An 18481-nucleotide genomic window follows, 5' to 3' on the forward strand; every position below is an offset into this window, starting at 1 on the left:
ATTAACTTAGGCTATAGAGGTTGTTGGGATACTGTCTTTATACAGATGGGTAGATAGCCCAGTTAGCTGATTGATTGCGTGTGTCCCAGGTACATCATGCTGTCTGAAGGCTCTCTGCGTGTAAAGGCTGTTCAGCTGAGTGACGCTGGGCGCTACTACTGCACCGTGTCCAATCAGGCCGGATCAGATCACAGTGGGATGGACTTACGTGTGTTAGGTAAATACAACTCAGAGAATTACAGAATCACACCATAACACAGTATATTTACGTTTTTACATGGACATTTAGTAGACATTATCCAAAGTGATTTTCAGCACCTTACAGTCAAATGGGTTTGTATGTCATTCCTTATGACTCCATGTTGTGTCCCTGTAGTGGGTCCCTCGATCAGCCCTGGTCCTTTCAATGTGACGGTGACCACAGGGGTGAGAGCCGTACTGAGCTGTGAGACCACAGGTATACCGGCCCCTAAAGTCACCTGGAAGAGGAACGGCACTCCACTAGACCCCAACCAGCAGCCTGGCACATACAAGTAAATGAAGCAGAATGACCTCTCCTGTATGAATTAATGGACATAATCCAAATGGATTCATTCTGAAGTATTGCCTTTAACTTTTTTTTTCTTTTTTTTTCTTAAGGTTACTCTCCTCTGGATCTCTGACAATTTCCTCTCCATCCAATCAGGATGAGGGATACTTTGAATGCACAGCAGCCAATGAGGTTGGAGAGGAGCGCCAGGTCATTGAGGTCATCCTACAAGGTATTGTTGCTTTGAGGTCCTACTCAGACGTTTGTAGACTGCCCTTTCATCTCACATACAGCAGAACAGACTGAGATTTCTCCTCTCTGTCCCTCAGTCGCTCCGACCATTGAAGATGACATTACAACAGTCACTGCCATCAAAATGGCCCCTGTGGTGCTGCCATGCCATGCACAGGGCATCCCAGAGCCCACTGTCAGCTGGACCAAGAGTGGAGCCAAGCTGGGCTCACGGGGAGGGAGTTACCGGGTCCTGCCCACAGGTAGGTACACTTGCTGCTCAGAGGGTACAATGGTGCTGTTGCCATCAGTGATCCTATCATGTTAGTACTTTGGTGTTCATTGTTGTGTTACTGTACTCTTTGGATCCAGGAGTTCTGGAGATCACAGCTGCTACCCCCAGTCATGCAGGGAGGTACACATGCTCTGCCCGGAACCCTGCAGGAGTGACCCACAAACACATCACTCTCACAGTGCAAGGTGGGTCCTCAGGTGGATTGTTGTTAAGGTTATAAAGTAATGGTTCATGTTTTTGCTTTGTAACTCTCTTATGTCTTCATTTTACAGTTGAATAATCTGTGTGTGATAAACCATGTTAATGGGTTTGCCCTCTCCCACTCAGAGCCCCCTGAGATCAGGCCTATGACAGAGGAAGTACAAGTAGTGTTGCATCATGGGACGGTTCTGCCTTGCGAGGTGCAGGGTTTCCCTCGACCCTCCATCACATGGCAACGGGAGGGTGTTCCCATATCAGCTGGTGAGAATGCCCTCTTTGGACACTTGATCAGAAATCAAGCCATTATATAACACAATTGTCATTTATAGTCTGCTGTTTCTGAATAGGGATGTCTTCCTTCCATGGCTCTTCAGGTCACAAACTGGCTCTCCTCTCAAACGGAGCTCTGAAGTTCTCTCGGGTCACTCTGGATGATGCGGGCACCTACCAGTGTCTGGCACAGAACGAAGCTGGCACAGCAATAGGAAGGACACGTCTAGTACTGCAAGGTAACACACTACATTTCTACAGAGCACAGACATGTTGTTCAAACAGCACGGAGGCACTTGTTGATACTTAGATGAGTGTGTGGGCCTCAATAGTGAAAGGTACTATGTGTCTTCGTGTTGCTCCAGTTCCCCCAGTGCTGAGAGTTCCTCGTGAGGAGTACACAGCAGTCCTGGGCCAGCCAGTGAGCCTGGAGTGTTTGGCAGACGGACAGCCCCAGCCGGAGGTGTCCTGGCAAAGGGAGCGCAGGCCACTCACAGAGGGGGCACACGTACAGCTCTTTGCCAATGGCACCCTGAGGATCGCAGCCACACAACGCAGTGATGATGGCCTGTATACCTGCTCAGCCAAAAACCTCGCTGGCAGGGCCAGCCATGACATGAGGCTTGTCATAATGAGTGAGTGTGATATGAGGTCAATATGATATTAAATCAAGGTTAAACCTGACAGTGTCTCATGGAACAGAGTTACTGATCTGCCAGTAATAAACTGACTCGGTCTTTCTTCTAGTCCCGCCCATGATTCCTGTTGGTCAGCCGGAGTTGTCCGTCATCCAGGGCTTCCAGGCCTTGTTGCCCTGTGCGGCTCAGGGTTCACCAGAGCCCAGGGTGTCATGGAAGAAGGATGGTAACATCGTTCCCAGCCTGCCTGGCAAATTCACCGTGCTGCGGTCAGGAGAGCTGATCATTGAGAGGGCAGAGGTCAGAGACACATTTCTGTTTTACATTGCATTATAATGAAGGTGGTTCAGGTGAAGGTCCTGATCAACGTTTTGGCCCTTGTAGCCAGATGATGGTGGTGTGTTCACCTGTGTGGCCACCAACACAGCAGGCACTGTGAGACAGGACACCCGCCTGTCCGTCAACATGAGACCCGCCTTCAAGGAGTTACCTGCTGACGTGACCATGAACAAAGGTCAAAGTCTCAGCTTGTCTTGCCACGCCCAGGGCACCCCTACCCCTGTCGTCTCCTGGACCGCTAACAACAGCCCCTATCCAGGTACACCACTGCCCTCCACTGGCCCCATGTTCTGTTATGATCGATATGATGTAGTCGTAGGTACTGTATATAGTAATAGTCATCTTGATTACTCCAAACATGTCTCTCTCTCTCTCAGTTTCCAGTGTGGACGAGGCAGGCAGAAGCTCCTTGGTGATAGAGAATGTGACCTTGAGGGATGCAGGAACCTATGTGTGCCTAGCAGAGAACAGTGTGGGCACCATCAGAGCACTCTCATTTGTCCGCATCAGAGGTGAGTACTTTCAACACCTCATGACCTTTTGTATTAGTATTGTTTTATATTCCTTGACAGGGGCACACTGTTCGTAATGGATGTGTTATGGTCATGTCTCCTTAGAACCACCGGTGTTGAAGGGAGAGGCCCACACCTCTCAGACTGTGGCACAGAGTGGCACTGCCATGCTGGACTGTCCTGTCCATGGAGACCCCAGTCCGGTCCTCCGCTGGGTCCATGACGGTAGACCCCTTCTCCGCTCCCTTCGCCTGCAACCCCTCCATAATGGCTCCTTGGCCATCTACAGCATCACAGTAAACACAACCCTGGACCTGTCCCACCTGTCCTATCAGTTTCCCTCAGAAATCTATTTATCCAGTGTTAGTTTAATTTGAGAGTTCATATCTTGAGAGTAAAAAATGGCTATAAAAACAAAAAGAGAGTAGGCTTACACAAGAAATGAGAGTGAGAGGATGGACCACTGACTGCAGTCAATCTATACTCCATTTGCAGTCCTGAGTCATGGAACATTGTGTGACCTAACTGCAGTGTGCCAGTCTGGCCAGTCAGATTGTAGTGAGCTCATTCTAAAAAGCCAACAGTATTAGCTGGAGAGGGAGCTCAGAAATGGATGTTCCCAGGCTCGCTCACTGTTGTGTTCTGTGTCTATAATTTTTTTAACTCTGTAATCGATTCTGTAATTGTACACCCTGCAGCTAAAACTTTCACAAAGACAAATGGTTCCCCTTCCTACAGAGTGCTCTAATGTGATACTTCCTCTCTCTGCTGTCATAACGACACTTACTGCAAACAAGCTAATGGAAAAACCTTAAATTCCCTTTTAGAAAATGTCAGCTTTTAAATGCCCCAATGAGGGATGAAAGTGCCATTAAATATCTGAAATAACATAAAAATTATAAAAGCACTCCGTGGAATGTAAGGCAAATCTGTTTACCACTGGAGAAATGTCACTAAATGACATTATGTTATTTGGAAGAGTGAAAGGATGAGGGTCCTGAACAGCATATCAATTCTCATATTTCAGAAGAACAGTGATAACGTGCTTGTGTTAAAAGTGTTTATGCCCTAACATGTATATCTGTCCCCATCTGTGTCAGAGAGAAGATGCAGGGGAGTACCAGTGTGTAGCTGAGAGTGAGGCTGGAGTCGCTGAGAGGACCATTTCTCTCAAAGTACAGAGTGAGTGATGTGGAGCATGAACACAGTCACACAACCTCCATTTCCAAATGCTGGCCTTCATTCAAACAATCTGGAATCAACATGCAGCCCAGGGTACCAAGCTCCCCATCAGAGCCTGGAGTTAGGTCACCTGCAGAAAAAAAGGCTGATATGGAGGATGTAATTCTGGGAGAAGTGGAGTAAAGTCCCCCTAATTAGCCATCCAGACTGAATGGTGGAACATGATTGAAATAATCTATATTTGAGTAGCCTATAATATCTGGTGCAGAGAAGGACATTCTGTGTATGTAACCATAACCTCTGTTGCTAACATGGCTTTTCAAGAGAATGAGCAATCTGCAGATAATTACATTTTAATGCCAACTCTTGATACATGTCCCAAACAAAAGCCTCCTTCGAGACAGAAACTCAGTTCTCTTAGTCCAGGTATTAGAAAACATTGTACCATGAAACCTTTTCAAACCATTAATCAGGCTTAAATGCTCTGGGACCCTCGTTCCAAGCCTCGAGGAATATTGGGAGGTCATCTGAAAATTCGTAGAACATTTATTGAATGACTCTAATCTTGATTTGTTTCTGTTTCTCTGAGAAATGTCTGAAGAAATGTTCTCCTATTTCTACCTTTGGATATTCCATATTCAGGAAGGACAGGGGAGAGGGCTGAGGGGGTGGATAACTTTAAATGCAATAGTATCATATGGAAACATGTCAATGACCTTGAATGTCTTCCTCTCCCCTCATACTTCTCTCACTTATTGGATTATATCGACCACCAACATCTGATATTTATTTATTTATTTATTTCACCTTTATTTAACCAGGTAGGCTAGTTGAGAACAAGTTCTCATTTGCGACCTGGCCAAGATAAAGCATAGCAATTCGACACATACAACAACACAGAGTTACACATGGAGTAAACAAAACATACAGTCAATAATACGGTAGAAAAAAAGAACAAAAAGTCTATATACAGTGAGTGCAAATGAGGTAAGATAAGGGAGTTAAGGCAATAAATAGGCCATGGTGGCGAAGTAATTACAATATAGCAATTAAACACTGGAATGGAAGATGTGCAGAAGATGAATGTGCAAGTAGAGATACTGGGGTTCAAAGGAGCAAGATAAATAAATAAATAAATACAGTATGGGGATGAGGTATATAGATGGGCTGTTTACAGATGGGCTATGTACAGGTGCAGTGATCTGTGAGCTGCTCTGACAGCTGGTGCTTAAAGCTAGTGAGGGAGATGTGAGTCTCCAGCTACTGTGATTTTTGCAGTTCATTCCAGTCATTGGCAGCAGATATCTCGTTTTATGACCATCTAAATGCCATGCTTAAAGAATGTGATCATCTTCATGAGCAATTTCAATATAAACTGGAAAAACAAAACTTGCAGGAGAAAACTCAGAGATCACAGACTATTTCAAATAATACAAGGTCCAACCAGAGGAACACAGTCATCTCAGACTCAAATTGATCTGGTGTTTACTAACAGACCTGATCGAATGACTAAGTCCACTAACTTACTAACTGGCATATCTGACCACAATGTTACATTGGTGGTTAGAAAGATCACTAAAAATAGATTTAAGAACCATATTAATGTGCAACAGTACGATAAAAATATCCCGAAAAGTGAGCAGAGTCAAAGTCAAATTGACTGGTCTGACATGTTAAGCAATCCAGAGTCTGGATACAGAACATTTCTGTCAGCCATTGATAAAGTGGATACCTCTTTTACTAGGAAATTTCACGTTAAGCCAAGGAAAGCTTCTCTGCCATGGCTCAACGAGGACCTCTGGAGGCAGACTGGAGAACGGGATCTTTCCTTGAAAAAAGCACTGAAGTCTGGTCAGAATGATGGCAGACGTATATTTACAGCACTGAGAAATAAGGTGATAAGGATTATAAAAAAGCAAAAGCAGAGTTCTTTCTTAGAGTGATCAATGAAGCAAGAAGAAATGGAAAAGTGATTTGGGAAAATTTCAACAAACTAACAGGGAGAGGACCTGGGGGAAAAAACATCCTGAATTAAAGGTTAATGGGATTCTAATTCAAGACTCTGTCAGGGCTCAAAGATTTTCAACCAAGACCACAGTTCTCACTCCCATAGATAATAATAAACCAATATTCAGAATTCCTGAAATCTCAGCATCAGCAGTGGACAGTATTATTATCATTTCAGGAGCTCTAGAACAGAATATGTATTTAGTCTAGACAATGTATTCCTGAAGAGACACAAATATTCTCTGATTGCCCCTATTGTACATCTAGTTAACCTGTGCATCAAATATTGGTTCTTCCCCAATGCTTGGAAGTCTGCTGCAGTGATACCTGTTTAAAATCTGGTGACCCAACACTGGTGGAAAATGACCGTCCTATAAGCATTCTTCCAGTGCTATCAAAAGTAGCTGAAAGATGGGTGGCTGATCATCTGACTGATCACCTCATTCAGGGCAACTCCATACATCAAATTACATTTGGATTCAGAACTAACCATTCTACCGAAACAGACAATTGCTATTTTCTGGAGTGCATTAAATCTAAACTGGACGTAGGTGGTGAAGTCAGTGCAGTCTTCTTGGATCTTAAAAAGGCCTTTTGATACTGTGAATCATGAGGTCCTCCTATCCAAACTATCCTCCCTTAATGTGTCCACTGAAGTTATTAGTTGGCTGTTTTCCTATCTGACAAACAGAAGTCAAAGGGTTCGTTTGGGGGACACTGTCGGACTCTCTTTACTATAATATTGGGGTCCCACAAGGGTCAATATTAGGCCCCCTTCTGTTTACTATCTATATAAATGATCTCCTACTTGCTTGCCCACAAGTTAACATGCAGATGTATGCAGACAATACAGTTATGTATGTACACTCAAAAACTAGAAAACTAGTTAACTTCTCTAGGGCCAGTGGGACGATTTCGTCCCACCTACGTAACAGCCAGTGGAATCCCGTGGCGCGTTATTCAAATACCTTAGAAATGCTATTACTTACATTTTTCAAACATATGACTATTTTACACCATTTTAAAGACAAGACTCTCGTTAATCTAACCACACTGTCCGATTTCAAAAAGGCTTTACAACGAAAACAAAACATTAGATTATGTCAGCAGAGTACCCAGCCAGAAATAATCAGACACCCATTTTTCAAGCTAGCATATAATGTCACATAAACCCAAACCACAGCTAAATGCAGCACTAACCTTTGCTGATCTTCATCAGATGACACACCTAGGACATTATGTTATACAATACATGTTCAATCAAGTTCATATTTATATCAAAATCCAGCTTTTTACATTAGCATGTGACGTTCAGAACTAGCATACCCCCACAAACTTCCGGTGAATTTACTAAATTACTCACTGAATTTACTAAATTACGTTCACAAAAAACATAATTATTTTAAGAATTATAGATACAGAACTCCTCTATGCACTCGCTATGTCCGATTTTAAAATAGCTTTTCGGTGAAAGCACATTTTGCAATATTCTGAGTAGATAGCCCGGCATCACAGGGCTAGCTATTTAGACACCCACCAAGTTTAGCACTCACCAAAATCAGATTTACTATAAGAAAAATGTTATTACCTTTGCTGTTCTTCGTCAGAATGCACTCCCAGGACTTCTACTTCAATAACAAATGTTGGTTTGGTTCAAGATAATCCATAGTTATATCCAAATAGCGGCGTTTTGTTCGTGCGTTCAAGACACGATCCGAAGTGTAAATAAGGGTCACGCGCACGACGCATTTCGTGACAAAAAATGTCTAAATTTTCCATTACCGTACTTCGAAGCATGTCAACCGCTGTTTAAAATCCATTTTTATGCCATTTTTCTCGTAAAAAAGCGATAATATTCCGACCGGGAAAGCGTGTTTACGTTCAAAGAGAGAGAAAATAAAAGCATGGGATCCCCTCGTGCACGAGCCTGAGTCTCATAGTACTCTGACCGGCCACTATCCAAACGCGCTAATGTTTTTCAGCCAGGGGCTGCCTCGATATCATTCAGCTTTTTCCCGGGTTCTGAGAGCCTATGGGAGCCGTAGGAAGTGTCACGTTACAGCAAAGATCCTCAGTTTTCAATAAACAGAGCCAAGAAGAACAAGAACTTGTCAGAGAGGGCACTTCCTGTAAGGAATCTTCTCAGGTTTTTGCCTGCCATATGAGTTCTGTTATACTCACAGACACCATTCAAACAGTTTTAGAAACTTTAGGGTGTTTTCTATCCAAAGCCAATAATTATATGCATATTCTAGTTACTGGGCAGGAGTAGTAACCAGATTAAATCGGGTACGTTTTTTTATCCGGCCGTGTCAATACTGCCCCCTAGCCCTAACAGGTTAACAAGTTAACTGACACTACGGTACATGTTTCTAAAAGGATTACAAATTGTTGCCTGCATTTAAATATCGACAAGACTGTTTGTATGTACTTATCTAAGAAATCCATTGATTCTTCCCAACAAGCTGTTCTTGTTAATGGGGAGAATCTGGAATTTCGGCATCATTTTGGACTTCAACTTGACATTTAAGAAACGTGAAGAAGATGGTTAACACAATCAAGTTTGGATTATCCAACTTTAGGTTTATAAAGACCTTTCCTTCCACAGGAGGCCGCCAAACTATATATGCTATGATCTTCTCACATCTGAGATATTGCCTCACATGCTGGTCCCAAGCAGGAGCTACTATTCTGAAACCAATTGCGTCACTCTACAAACAAACACTTAAGATTTATGATAACAAACCAAACAGTTACCACCATTGTCATATAATTTACAAACATAATTTATTTAGTCTGGATAGCTTTAAGCAGTATGTAGATGCAAGCCTTGTCTTTAAGACCTGCATGATTTTGCCCCTCCACTCCTATGCCGGCATACAGTATAATGCTCAAGGAAAGCACCTCCTGGATAACACGGGCAGTAAGAGGGGATTGTGTCCCTTTTTTGACACAGTAAAATCGGTCAATCAGCCTTCTCTGTTAGAGCTATAATATACTGGAATGCAATGCCCGTGGACTTGAGGAGCTCCACTGATTATTGTATTTTTAAATTGAAAACATGGCTCAAATCTATCCAAACCTGTTCAGAGTTATCTGTGGTTCTTCATATGTAAGATGATAGTGTTGTTAGAATTATATATTTTTGGATGTAATGTATTTGTATTGTTTTAGTCAGTATTTGTATAGTGGCTGTGTAAAGGCCCTTACCATTACACAGGCCCAAATTAGCTTTTGGCTAACCCTGGCATATTTACATGATGTTGCATTATTGTAATATTCATGTTGATTGTCCCCTATAAATAAATAAATAAAATAATTATAATATTCCTACAATTAGATCCTCTTGATCCATTAGATCAAATGAATAAGAAAACACACAATAGTAATTATGGATTGTTTATTTAATTCTCTATATGGATGATCCCTCCCTCCCTACTCTCCCTCCCTCTCCTGCCACAGTCAATGGAGGTTATTCTAACTGGGAGGATTGGGGCCCATGCAGCACCACCTGTGGTCGAGGGAATCAGGAGCGAATCAGGTTATGCGACAATCCAGAGCCGGCCAATGGGGGGAAATCATGTGACGCTCCCAGTAGGGACTCCAGGAGATGTCAGACTGGACTTTGTCCAGGTATGGCTGATTGAACTGTTCTCCTGTCACTCCAAACGGATGCAGCTGAATTTAACAATGAAATTATGTATGTACATAGAAGATGTAGTACTACAGCTACTCTTAAATAATGTGTAACTTAATACTTCTCTCTCTCTCTCTCTGTGTTTGTTGACTGAAGGGGAGGCCCCTCGTAAGGCCAGGGGGAGTCTGATAGGGGTGGTGAATGATAGGGAATTTGGGGTGTCGTTCCTGGAGGCTAACATCACAGAGAACCCGGAAGAGGGCACCAGCACCATGCAGGCCCACCTGGATAACATCCCTCCTAGTGTGGGTGAGTGCGAGAGATGTCTTACAGTAACCAGTAGGATCCTCTCAGAAGCACATCTAAATGCAAAAATCAAGCACTTGCTGTAAAGTTATTTCCCATAATCAAGCATTTGCTGTAAAGTTATTTACCATAATCAAGTACTTCATGTAAAGTTATTTCCCATAATCAAGCACATAGATCACTCAGCCACTGATCATTGCTGTATCCTGACCTATCATACTTTGCTCAGAGGTATTTCCATAGAGGCTGTGGTCTAACTACTGATGTTTTGCAGGTCCATTGCTACGGGTGTTGGTGTCTGTGTTTGCTCCCATCTACTGGACCACAGTGCTGCAGACTGGAGCAGCCAGGAACGGCTACTCCCTGACCCAGGGCCTGTTCAGACAGGAGTCACAGCTGGAGTTTGACACAGGTCAGCACTGAAGAACAGATACAGTAACATCCTGTAAATTAACCTGAACTAAGGTTTACTCTACTGTAAATGTAGTCCTATAACTGTGGTTGTCTCTTGTAAGCGGAATTGTCCCTTTAAATCTGTACATTGTAAGAGAACCAGCAGAGGGCGTAGTTCTCCATGACTGCAGGTTTTTGTTTTTACTAGGATCTGGTTTCAATGACGGACTCCTTTGGCAACTTCAATAAGAACCCCCAAAAATATTGGGTGGGTCCTCTTCAGACAGACAACTCTCCCAAGTGACTGTTTTATAATGTATCCCAGATGTATTTGAATGTTGTGTTTGTGTTCGTAACCAGGAGAGATCCTTCGGTTGACCCATGTAGCCAGAGGTCTGGACTCAGAGGGGGCTCTCCTAATAGACATTGTTATCAACGGCTTTGTCCCTCCAACATTATCAACCTCCCATCTCAATCTGCAGGTGTGTAATGACTAACACTGTCATCCTAAGGCCAGCTGAAGTCCCTGACTGTGACTAACCATAAGTCTTAATTAAATCTCTTAATTAAATCTCTATATAATCTATCTCTAATATGATGATTGCTTTGTGTCATGCAGGAGTTTGATGAGTCATACGTGCAAACGGGACCAGGGCAGCTGTACTCATGGTCGTCCCAGGCCCACCAGAGAACAGGCGGTCCCATGGTGCTGCGCTGTAACCACTCCATCATCTACGAGGGCCGAGAGGAGCGTCAGGGGCCACTGCTGCAGCTCATCAAGGTGTCCCAGATGAATGGCATCTACAGCGTGTTCACTCTCAGTCTGGACTTCCAGATCACAGCCTCCCTACTCCTACCTGGTCAGTGGAAATACAAAACAGATTACCACAAGGCAGGCTAACACAATACAGACTTACACAATACAGACTAACAGACAGTCAGACACTTGACTTTTAACCTCCCTGGGCAAGGTGGGACGTTTGCGTCCCACCTACGTAACAGCCAGTGGAATCGCGTGGCGCGAAATACAAATACCTCAAAAATGCTATAACTTCAATTTCTCAAACATATGACTATATTACACCATTTTAAAGACAAGACTCTCGTTAATCTAACCACATTGTCCGATTTCAAAAAGGCTTTACAGCGAAAGCAAAACATTAGATTATGTCAGGAGAGTACCCTGCCAAAAATAATCACACAGCCATTTTCAAAGCAAGCATATATGTCACAAAAACCAAAACCACAGCTAAATGCAGCACTAACCTTTGATGATCTTCATCAGATGACACTCCTAGGACATTATGTTATACAATACATGCATGTTTTGTTCAATCAAGTTCATATTTATATCAAAAACCAGCTTTTTACATTAGCACGTGATGTTCAGAACTAGCATACCCACCGCAAACTTCCGGTGAATTTACTAAATTACTCACGATAAACGTTCACAAAATACATAACAGTTATTTTAAGAATTATAGATACAGAACTCCTTTATGCAATCGCGGTGTCAGATTTTAAAATTGCTTTTCGGCGAAAGCACATTTTGCAATATTCTGAGTACATAGCTCAGCCATCACGGCTAGCTAATTTGACACCCACCAAGTTTGGCCCTCACCAAACTCAGATTTACTATAAGAAAAATTGGACTACCTTTGGTGTTCTTCGTCAGAATGCACTCCCAGGACTTCTACTTCAACAACAAATGTTGTTTTGGTTCCAAATAATCCATAGTTATATTCAAATACCTCCGTTTTGTTCGTGCGTTCAGGTCAGTATCCGAAGGGTGACGCGCGAGTGCATTTCGTGACAAGAACATTTCAAAATATTCCATTATCGTACTTCGAAGCATGTCAAACGCTGTTTAACCTGTTTAGGATAGGGGGCAGTATTGACACGGCTGGATAAAAAACGTACCCGATTTAATCTGGTTACCACTCCTACCCAGTAACTAGAATATGCATATACTTATTACATATGGATAGAAAACACCCTAAAGTTTCTAAAACTGTTTGAATGGTGTCTGTGAGTATAACAGAACTCATTTGGCAGGCAAAAACCTGACAAGGTTTCAGGCAGGAAGTGGCCTGTCTGACAAGGTGTCGTTCTTCTTGTCTCTGTTTATTGAAGAGTGAGGATCTTAGCTGTCCCGTGACACTTCCTACGGTTGCCATAGGGTCTCAGAAGGCTGCAAAAAGCGGAATCGTGGCTTTGCAGGCTCTGGCTGAAACAAAGTAGCGCGTTTGGGTAGTGGCTGGTTACAGTACTGTGAGACTCAGGCGCGTGCCCGCGTCGACCGAAAGCTTTGTTTACTTTCCTCAGTTTAGCTAAATGGACATTCCCGGTCGGAATATTATCGCTTTTTTACGAGAAAAATGGCATAAAAATGGATTTTAAACAGCGGTTGACATGCCTCGAAGTACGGTAATGGAATATTTAGATTTTTTTTGTCACGAATTGCACCATGCGCACGACCCTGATTTACCATTTCAGATAGTGTCTGGGACGCACGAACAAAACGCCGCTATTCGGATATAACGATGGATTATTTTGGACCAAACCAACATTTGTTATTGAAGTAGCAGTCCTGGGAGTGCATTCTGACGAAGACAACAAAAGGTAATCAAACTTTTATAATAGTAAATATGATTATGGTGAGTGCTAAACTTGCCGGGTGTCTAAATAGCTAGCCCGTGATGCCTGGGCTATGTACTTAGAATATTGCAAAATGTGCTTTCACCAAAAAGCTATTTTAAAATCGGACATATCGAGTGCATAGAGGAGGTCTGTATCTATAATTCTTAAAATAATTGTTATGCTTTTTGTGAACGTTTATCGTGAGTAATTTAGTAAAATGTTACCGAATTCCTCCGGAAGTTTGCGGGGGTTATGCTAGTTCTGAACGTCACATGCTAATGTAAAAAGCTGGTTTTTGATATAAATATGAACTTGATTGAACAAAACATGCATGTATTGTATAACATAATGTCCTAGGGTTGTCATCTGATGAAGATCATCAAAGGTTTGTGCTGCATTTAGCTGTGGTTTGGGTTTATGTGACATTATATGCTAGCTTGAAAAATGGGTGTCTGATTATTTCTGGCTGGGTACTCTGCTGACATAATCTAATGTTTTGCTTTCGTTGTAAAGCCTTTTTGAAATCGGACAGTGTGGTTAGATTAACGAGAGTCTTGTCTTTAAATAGCTGTAAAATAGTCATATGTTTGAGAAATTGAAGTAATAGGATTTTGAAGGTTTTGAAAATCGCGCCACAGGCTTCAAGTGGCTGTTACGTAGGTGGGACGAATTCGTCCCGCCTAGCCCATAGAGGTTAAAATCAATTTTTATGCTATTTTTCTCGTAAAATAGCGATAATATTCCAACCGGGCGACGTTGTATTCATTCAAAGGCTGAAAGAAAAAAATTGAGAATTCTCATGAACGCGCATCTCCAGTGTCGCTGTTCCCAGCCTGACCACTCACAAACAGAGCTGCTGTACTTAGCCCAGAGTCTGCAGACACCCCATTACACTTTCTGGCGCCTTCTGAGAGCCAATGGAAGCCTTAGAAAATGTCACGTTACAGCAGAGATGCTGTATTTTCGATAGAGATGCCACAGAAGGAGAACAAATTGTCAGACAGGGCACTTCCTGTATGGAATCTTCTCAGGTTTTGGCCTGCCATATGAGTTCTGTTATACTCACAGACACCATTCAAACAGTTTTAGAAACTTTAGTGTTTTCTATCCAAATCTACTAATTATATGCATATTCTCGTTTCTGGGCAAGAGTAGTAACCAGTTTAAATCGGGTACGTTTTTTTATCCGGCCGTGCAAATACTGCCCCCTAGCCCCAACAGGTTAATTTTAACTGATGCACTGTAGCAAACACATTCATTTTTAAGATGTCATTTTCATTATTTAAAGTTGTGGTACAGTAACATCATCTGCTCATGGATTGAATGTGCTCCTCTGTCTTTAGATGGGGATGGAAAAACGTGCCCGGAAGGTTTTGTCCTGGATACAGCCTCTTACTGTACTGGTACGTTTTGTATACCTTTTCCTCCTTCAATTTCTTTCGTCGATCGACCAATGTTATTTTGTAGTTTGCATTTCAATTAACTCATTAATGCATATTATCATTATAAACTGTATCTGAATGCTTAGATGAGGATGAATGTGCTGCCGAGTCGCCTTGCTCTCATTCCTGCAACAATGTGATGGGTGGCTTCTCCTGTGCCTGTCCCTCTGGCTTCACCATCTCCCCAGAAACCAACACATGTCAAGGTCAGCCACAGGAAACTCTAACTGAATGCTGCATACTTTATCACACCGTTATACCGTATACTGTATCTCCTAATTAGATACAACGTTACAGAAAGTGATCGGTCTGTAAAGGGATCTGGTATCATGGTGATTTGTATGCTATATTTAGAAGGTAATCTATTGTGAAATTTGTTTAAAAAAATGTTGGGGGATAAATTGTCAACAGAATCAGTTAGCTAGCACACACACTATTTGGTTCCGGGGTGATATTATCGCTATGAAAGTATACATCCTACTGCTGTATTGCAGACAGTGTCCTTGTGTTTGACCTCACATGTGGTATCTCTACAGATATTGATGAATGTGCCCAGGGCTCCCACATGTGCCACTACAACCAGCAGTGTGTGAACACGGTTGGCACATACCACTGCCAGGCTAAATGTGGCCCAGGGTTCAAGCCCAGCGCCATGGGAACCAGCTGTGAAGGCAAGTCTATTCACAACAAATACACTTTTGGGGGGGGGATTCTCTTTCAGTCATTCATCAACTGAATAGAATACATTCTAGTCTCCATCCTATAATAGGGTGTTGACAATAAGGCATATTAGTAACAGAGTTTGACCTGTGGTGTGAGTTTCAGATGTGGATGAGTGCCAGGAGTCATCTCTCTCCCCGTGTCAGCAGCAGTGTCTGAACAGCCTGGGCTCCTTCCGCTGTGTCTGCAACCCTGGCTACCAGCTGTCTGGCCAGCGCTGTCTGGGTCAGTGGACCCTGTGACTCACTGATGATATTTTCAACAGAATCAAATCTTTCATACCAGTATCATATGGAAGCAGTGATTTAAATTGTGGGATCTCTAACCCTTTATGTTTGTTTGTATACAGACATCAACGAGTGCAGCAGGAATGTGTGCCCAGCTCACCAGCAGTGCCGCAACACAGAGGGAGGCTACCAGTGTTTCGACAGCTGCCCAGCTGGCATGAGAATGGGAGAGAATGGGGCCTGCGTGGGTATGATGCCATTTATACTTCACCCATCTTTTACTTTGAATGTTGTTGCACGCAGGTACAGGTTTGTGGTGTGAGAATGCTGATCCTACCATTACAGTATGCCCTGTGTTTACCAACATTGTGGTTCACAGATGTGGACGAATGCCAGGATGGAAGCCACTTGTGCCGTTACAGCCAGATGTGTCAGAACACCATAGGAGGGTACGGCTGTGTCTGCCCCAGAGGTTATCAGTCCCAGGGGGTGGGCCGTCCATGCCTGGGTAAGACACTTCATTTTGGCATAGACATGTATTGCTTCACTAAACAATATGCTACTGTCCAATAAAATCTTGTTATAAGTAGTGTCTGAGTCTTGTTTTGCCTTTCAGACATTGATGAGTGCCTACAGACGCCAAGCCCCTGTGCCCACCAGTGCCGTAACGTGCCAGGCAGCTTCCGGTGCCTCTGCCCACCAGGCACTGTGTTAACGGGGGATGGGCGCTCTTGTGCTGGTCTAGAGAGAGGACAGGTCTTCTCCAACGGTAGCCGCGTCAGGGCAAGACTGCGCCCACAGCTGGTGTCATCGCTGGGTAGGCCCATTCTCTCTCGGCATCATGGGGTATCCCGCATCACCAGACAGAGCTGCCCCATAGGCTATACCAACAGCGATGGCACATGTGTCGGTGAGTCGTCCCCCCCCCCCCCCGAAGTAGTAGGAGTCCCGTTCAGTCATATAATTGGCATCTGTGTTTGTGGACAAGATGGAGATAAAGCTTTGCAGCTTCTCATTTTCCTTGAATGTCTGTAAGCAAAGGCCACAAGCAAGAGAGTTGAGTCTGGTGCGTCTTGCTCACCTCATTGTGTCATCGGTCTCTGTACAGATGTGGATGAGTGCTTGCTGAGGAACCCATGCCAACATGATTGTCGGAACACAATAGGCAGTTTCCAGTGCCTCTGTCCTACAGGCTACCAGCTGTTACCCAACAGCAGGAGCTGCAGAGGTATGGAGAAAACAAACAATACACATAAACACTACATAAACCACCCACCACGATTAGGTTTACATTGCCAAGAACACGCACAGATACTGAGTTTCCTTTCTGATGCTTGCAGACATTGATGAGTGTGCAGTACAAGGCATCCAGTGTGGACACAACCAGATGTGCTTCAACACTCGTGGAGGATATCAGTGTTTGGACACGCCCTGCCCTGCATCCTATCAGAAAGGAAGAAGTCCAGGGTATGGAGCTTCAGTAAAACACCACTGTGTGTTTGCAATGTGTGGTTAGACAGATCGTTTCCTGGGTATTTTTGTAATCAAATTGTATTAGTCACATGCACCAAATACAACAGGTGTAGACCTTACAGTGAAATGCTTACTTACGAGCCCCTAACCAACAATGCAGTACAAATAAGAATAAGAAATAAAAGTAACAAGTAATTAAAGAGCAGCAGTAAAATAACAATAGCGAAAATATACACAGGGGGGTACCGGTACAGAGTCAATGTGCGGTGGCACCGGTTAGTCGGGGTAATTGAGGTAATATGTACATGTAGGTAGAGTTATTAAAGGAACTATGCATAAATGATAACAACAGAGAGTAGCAGCGGTGTAAAGGGGGGGGCAATGCAAATAGTCCAGGGTAGCCATTTGAGTAGATGTTCAAGAGTCTTATGGCTTGGGGGTAGAAGCTGTTTAGAAGCCTCTTGGACCTAGACTTGGCGCTCCGGTACCGCTTGCCGTGCGGTAGCAGAGAGAACAGTCTATGACTAGGGTGGCTGGAGTCTTTGACAATTTTTAGGGCCTTCCTCGGACACCGCCTGGTATAGAAGTCCTGGATGGCAGGAAGCTTTGCCCCAGTGATGTACTGGGCCGTACGCACTTCCCTCTGTAGTGCCTTGCGGTCGGAGGGCGAGCAGTTGCCATACAGTCAGGATGCTCTTGATGGTGCAGCTGCAGAACCTTTTGAGGATCTGAGGACCCATGCCAAATTCTTAGGTTTTGTTGTGCCCTCTTCACAACTGTCTTGGTGTGCTTGGACCATGTTAATTTGTTGGTGATGTGGACACCAAGGATCTGGAAGCTCTCAACCTGCTCCACTACAGCCCCGTCGATGAGAATGGGGGCGCGCTCGGTCCTCTTTTTCCTGTAGTCCACAATCATCTCCTTTGTCTTGATCACGTTGAGGGAGAGGTTGTTGTCCTGGCACCACACGGCCAGGTCTCTGACCTCCTCCCTATAGGCTGTCTCATCGTTGTCGTGATCAGGCCTACCACTGTTGTGTTATCAGCAAATGTAATGATGGTGTTGGAGTAGTGCCTGGCCATGCAGTCATGAGTGAACAGGGAGTACAGGAGGAGAATGAGCACGCACCCCTGAGGGGCCCCTGTGTTGAGGATCAACGTGGCGGATGTGTTGTTACCGACCCTTACCTCCTGGCGACGGTCCATCAGGAAGTCCAGGATCCATCATTTAGGCAGGTTACCTTAGTGTTCTTGGGCACAGGGACTATAGTGGTCTACTTGAAACATGTTGGTATTACAGACTTGGACAGGGAGAGGTTGAAAATGTCAGTGAAGACACTTGCCAGTTGGTCAGCGCATGCTCGCAGTACACGTCCTGGTAATCTGTCAGGCCCTGCGGCCTTGTGAATGTTGACCTGTTTAAAGGTCTTACTCACATCG

General features: G+C 43.8%; 1 protein-coding gene across 1 annotated transcript in view; it reads left to right on the forward strand.

Annotated features, from left to right (window-relative positions):
- LOC106579900 (hemicentin-1) overlaps positions 1-18481 on the forward strand; it is an 83332-nt gene that overhangs the window by 62138 nt on the left and 2713 nt on the right. Inside the window, exons 54-80 of the mRNA XM_014160253.2 lie at positions 90-217; positions 377-533; positions 640-761; positions 859-1023; positions 1133-1240; positions 1383-1517; positions 1631-1765; positions 1892-2161; positions 2274-2464; positions 2549-2762; positions 2881-3015; positions 3121-3311; positions 4116-4197; positions 9667-9837; positions 9998-10150; positions 10422-10559; positions 10901-11022; positions 11160-11400; positions 14524-14583; positions 14709-14828; positions 15159-15293; positions 15448-15567; positions 15692-15817; positions 15949-16077; positions 16186-16479; positions 16678-16797; positions 16910-17036. Coding sequence (XP_014015728.2) covers positions 90-217; positions 377-533; positions 640-761; positions 859-1023; positions 1133-1240; positions 1383-1517; positions 1631-1765; positions 1892-2161; positions 2274-2464; positions 2549-2762; positions 2881-3015; positions 3121-3311; positions 4116-4197; positions 9667-9837; positions 9998-10150; positions 10422-10559; positions 10901-11022; positions 11160-11400; positions 14524-14583; positions 14709-14828; positions 15159-15293; positions 15448-15567; positions 15692-15817; positions 15949-16077; positions 16186-16479; positions 16678-16797; positions 16910-17036 — 4089 coding nt within the window. The remainder of the gene's footprint in view (positions 1-89; positions 218-376; positions 534-639; positions 762-858; positions 1024-1132; positions 1241-1382; positions 1518-1630; positions 1766-1891; positions 2162-2273; positions 2465-2548; positions 2763-2880; positions 3016-3120; positions 3312-4115; positions 4198-9666; positions 9838-9997; positions 10151-10421; positions 10560-10900; positions 11023-11159; positions 11401-14523; positions 14584-14708; positions 14829-15158; positions 15294-15447; positions 15568-15691; positions 15818-15948; positions 16078-16185; positions 16480-16677; positions 16798-16909; positions 17037-18481) is intronic.

The sequence above is a fragment of the Salmo salar genome, chromosome ssa20 (genome assembly GCF_905237065.1).
Source record: "Salmo salar chromosome ssa20, Ssal_v3.1, whole genome shotgun sequence".
Taxonomy (NCBI): Eukaryota; Metazoa; Chordata; class Actinopteri; order Salmoniformes; family Salmonidae; genus Salmo; species Salmo salar.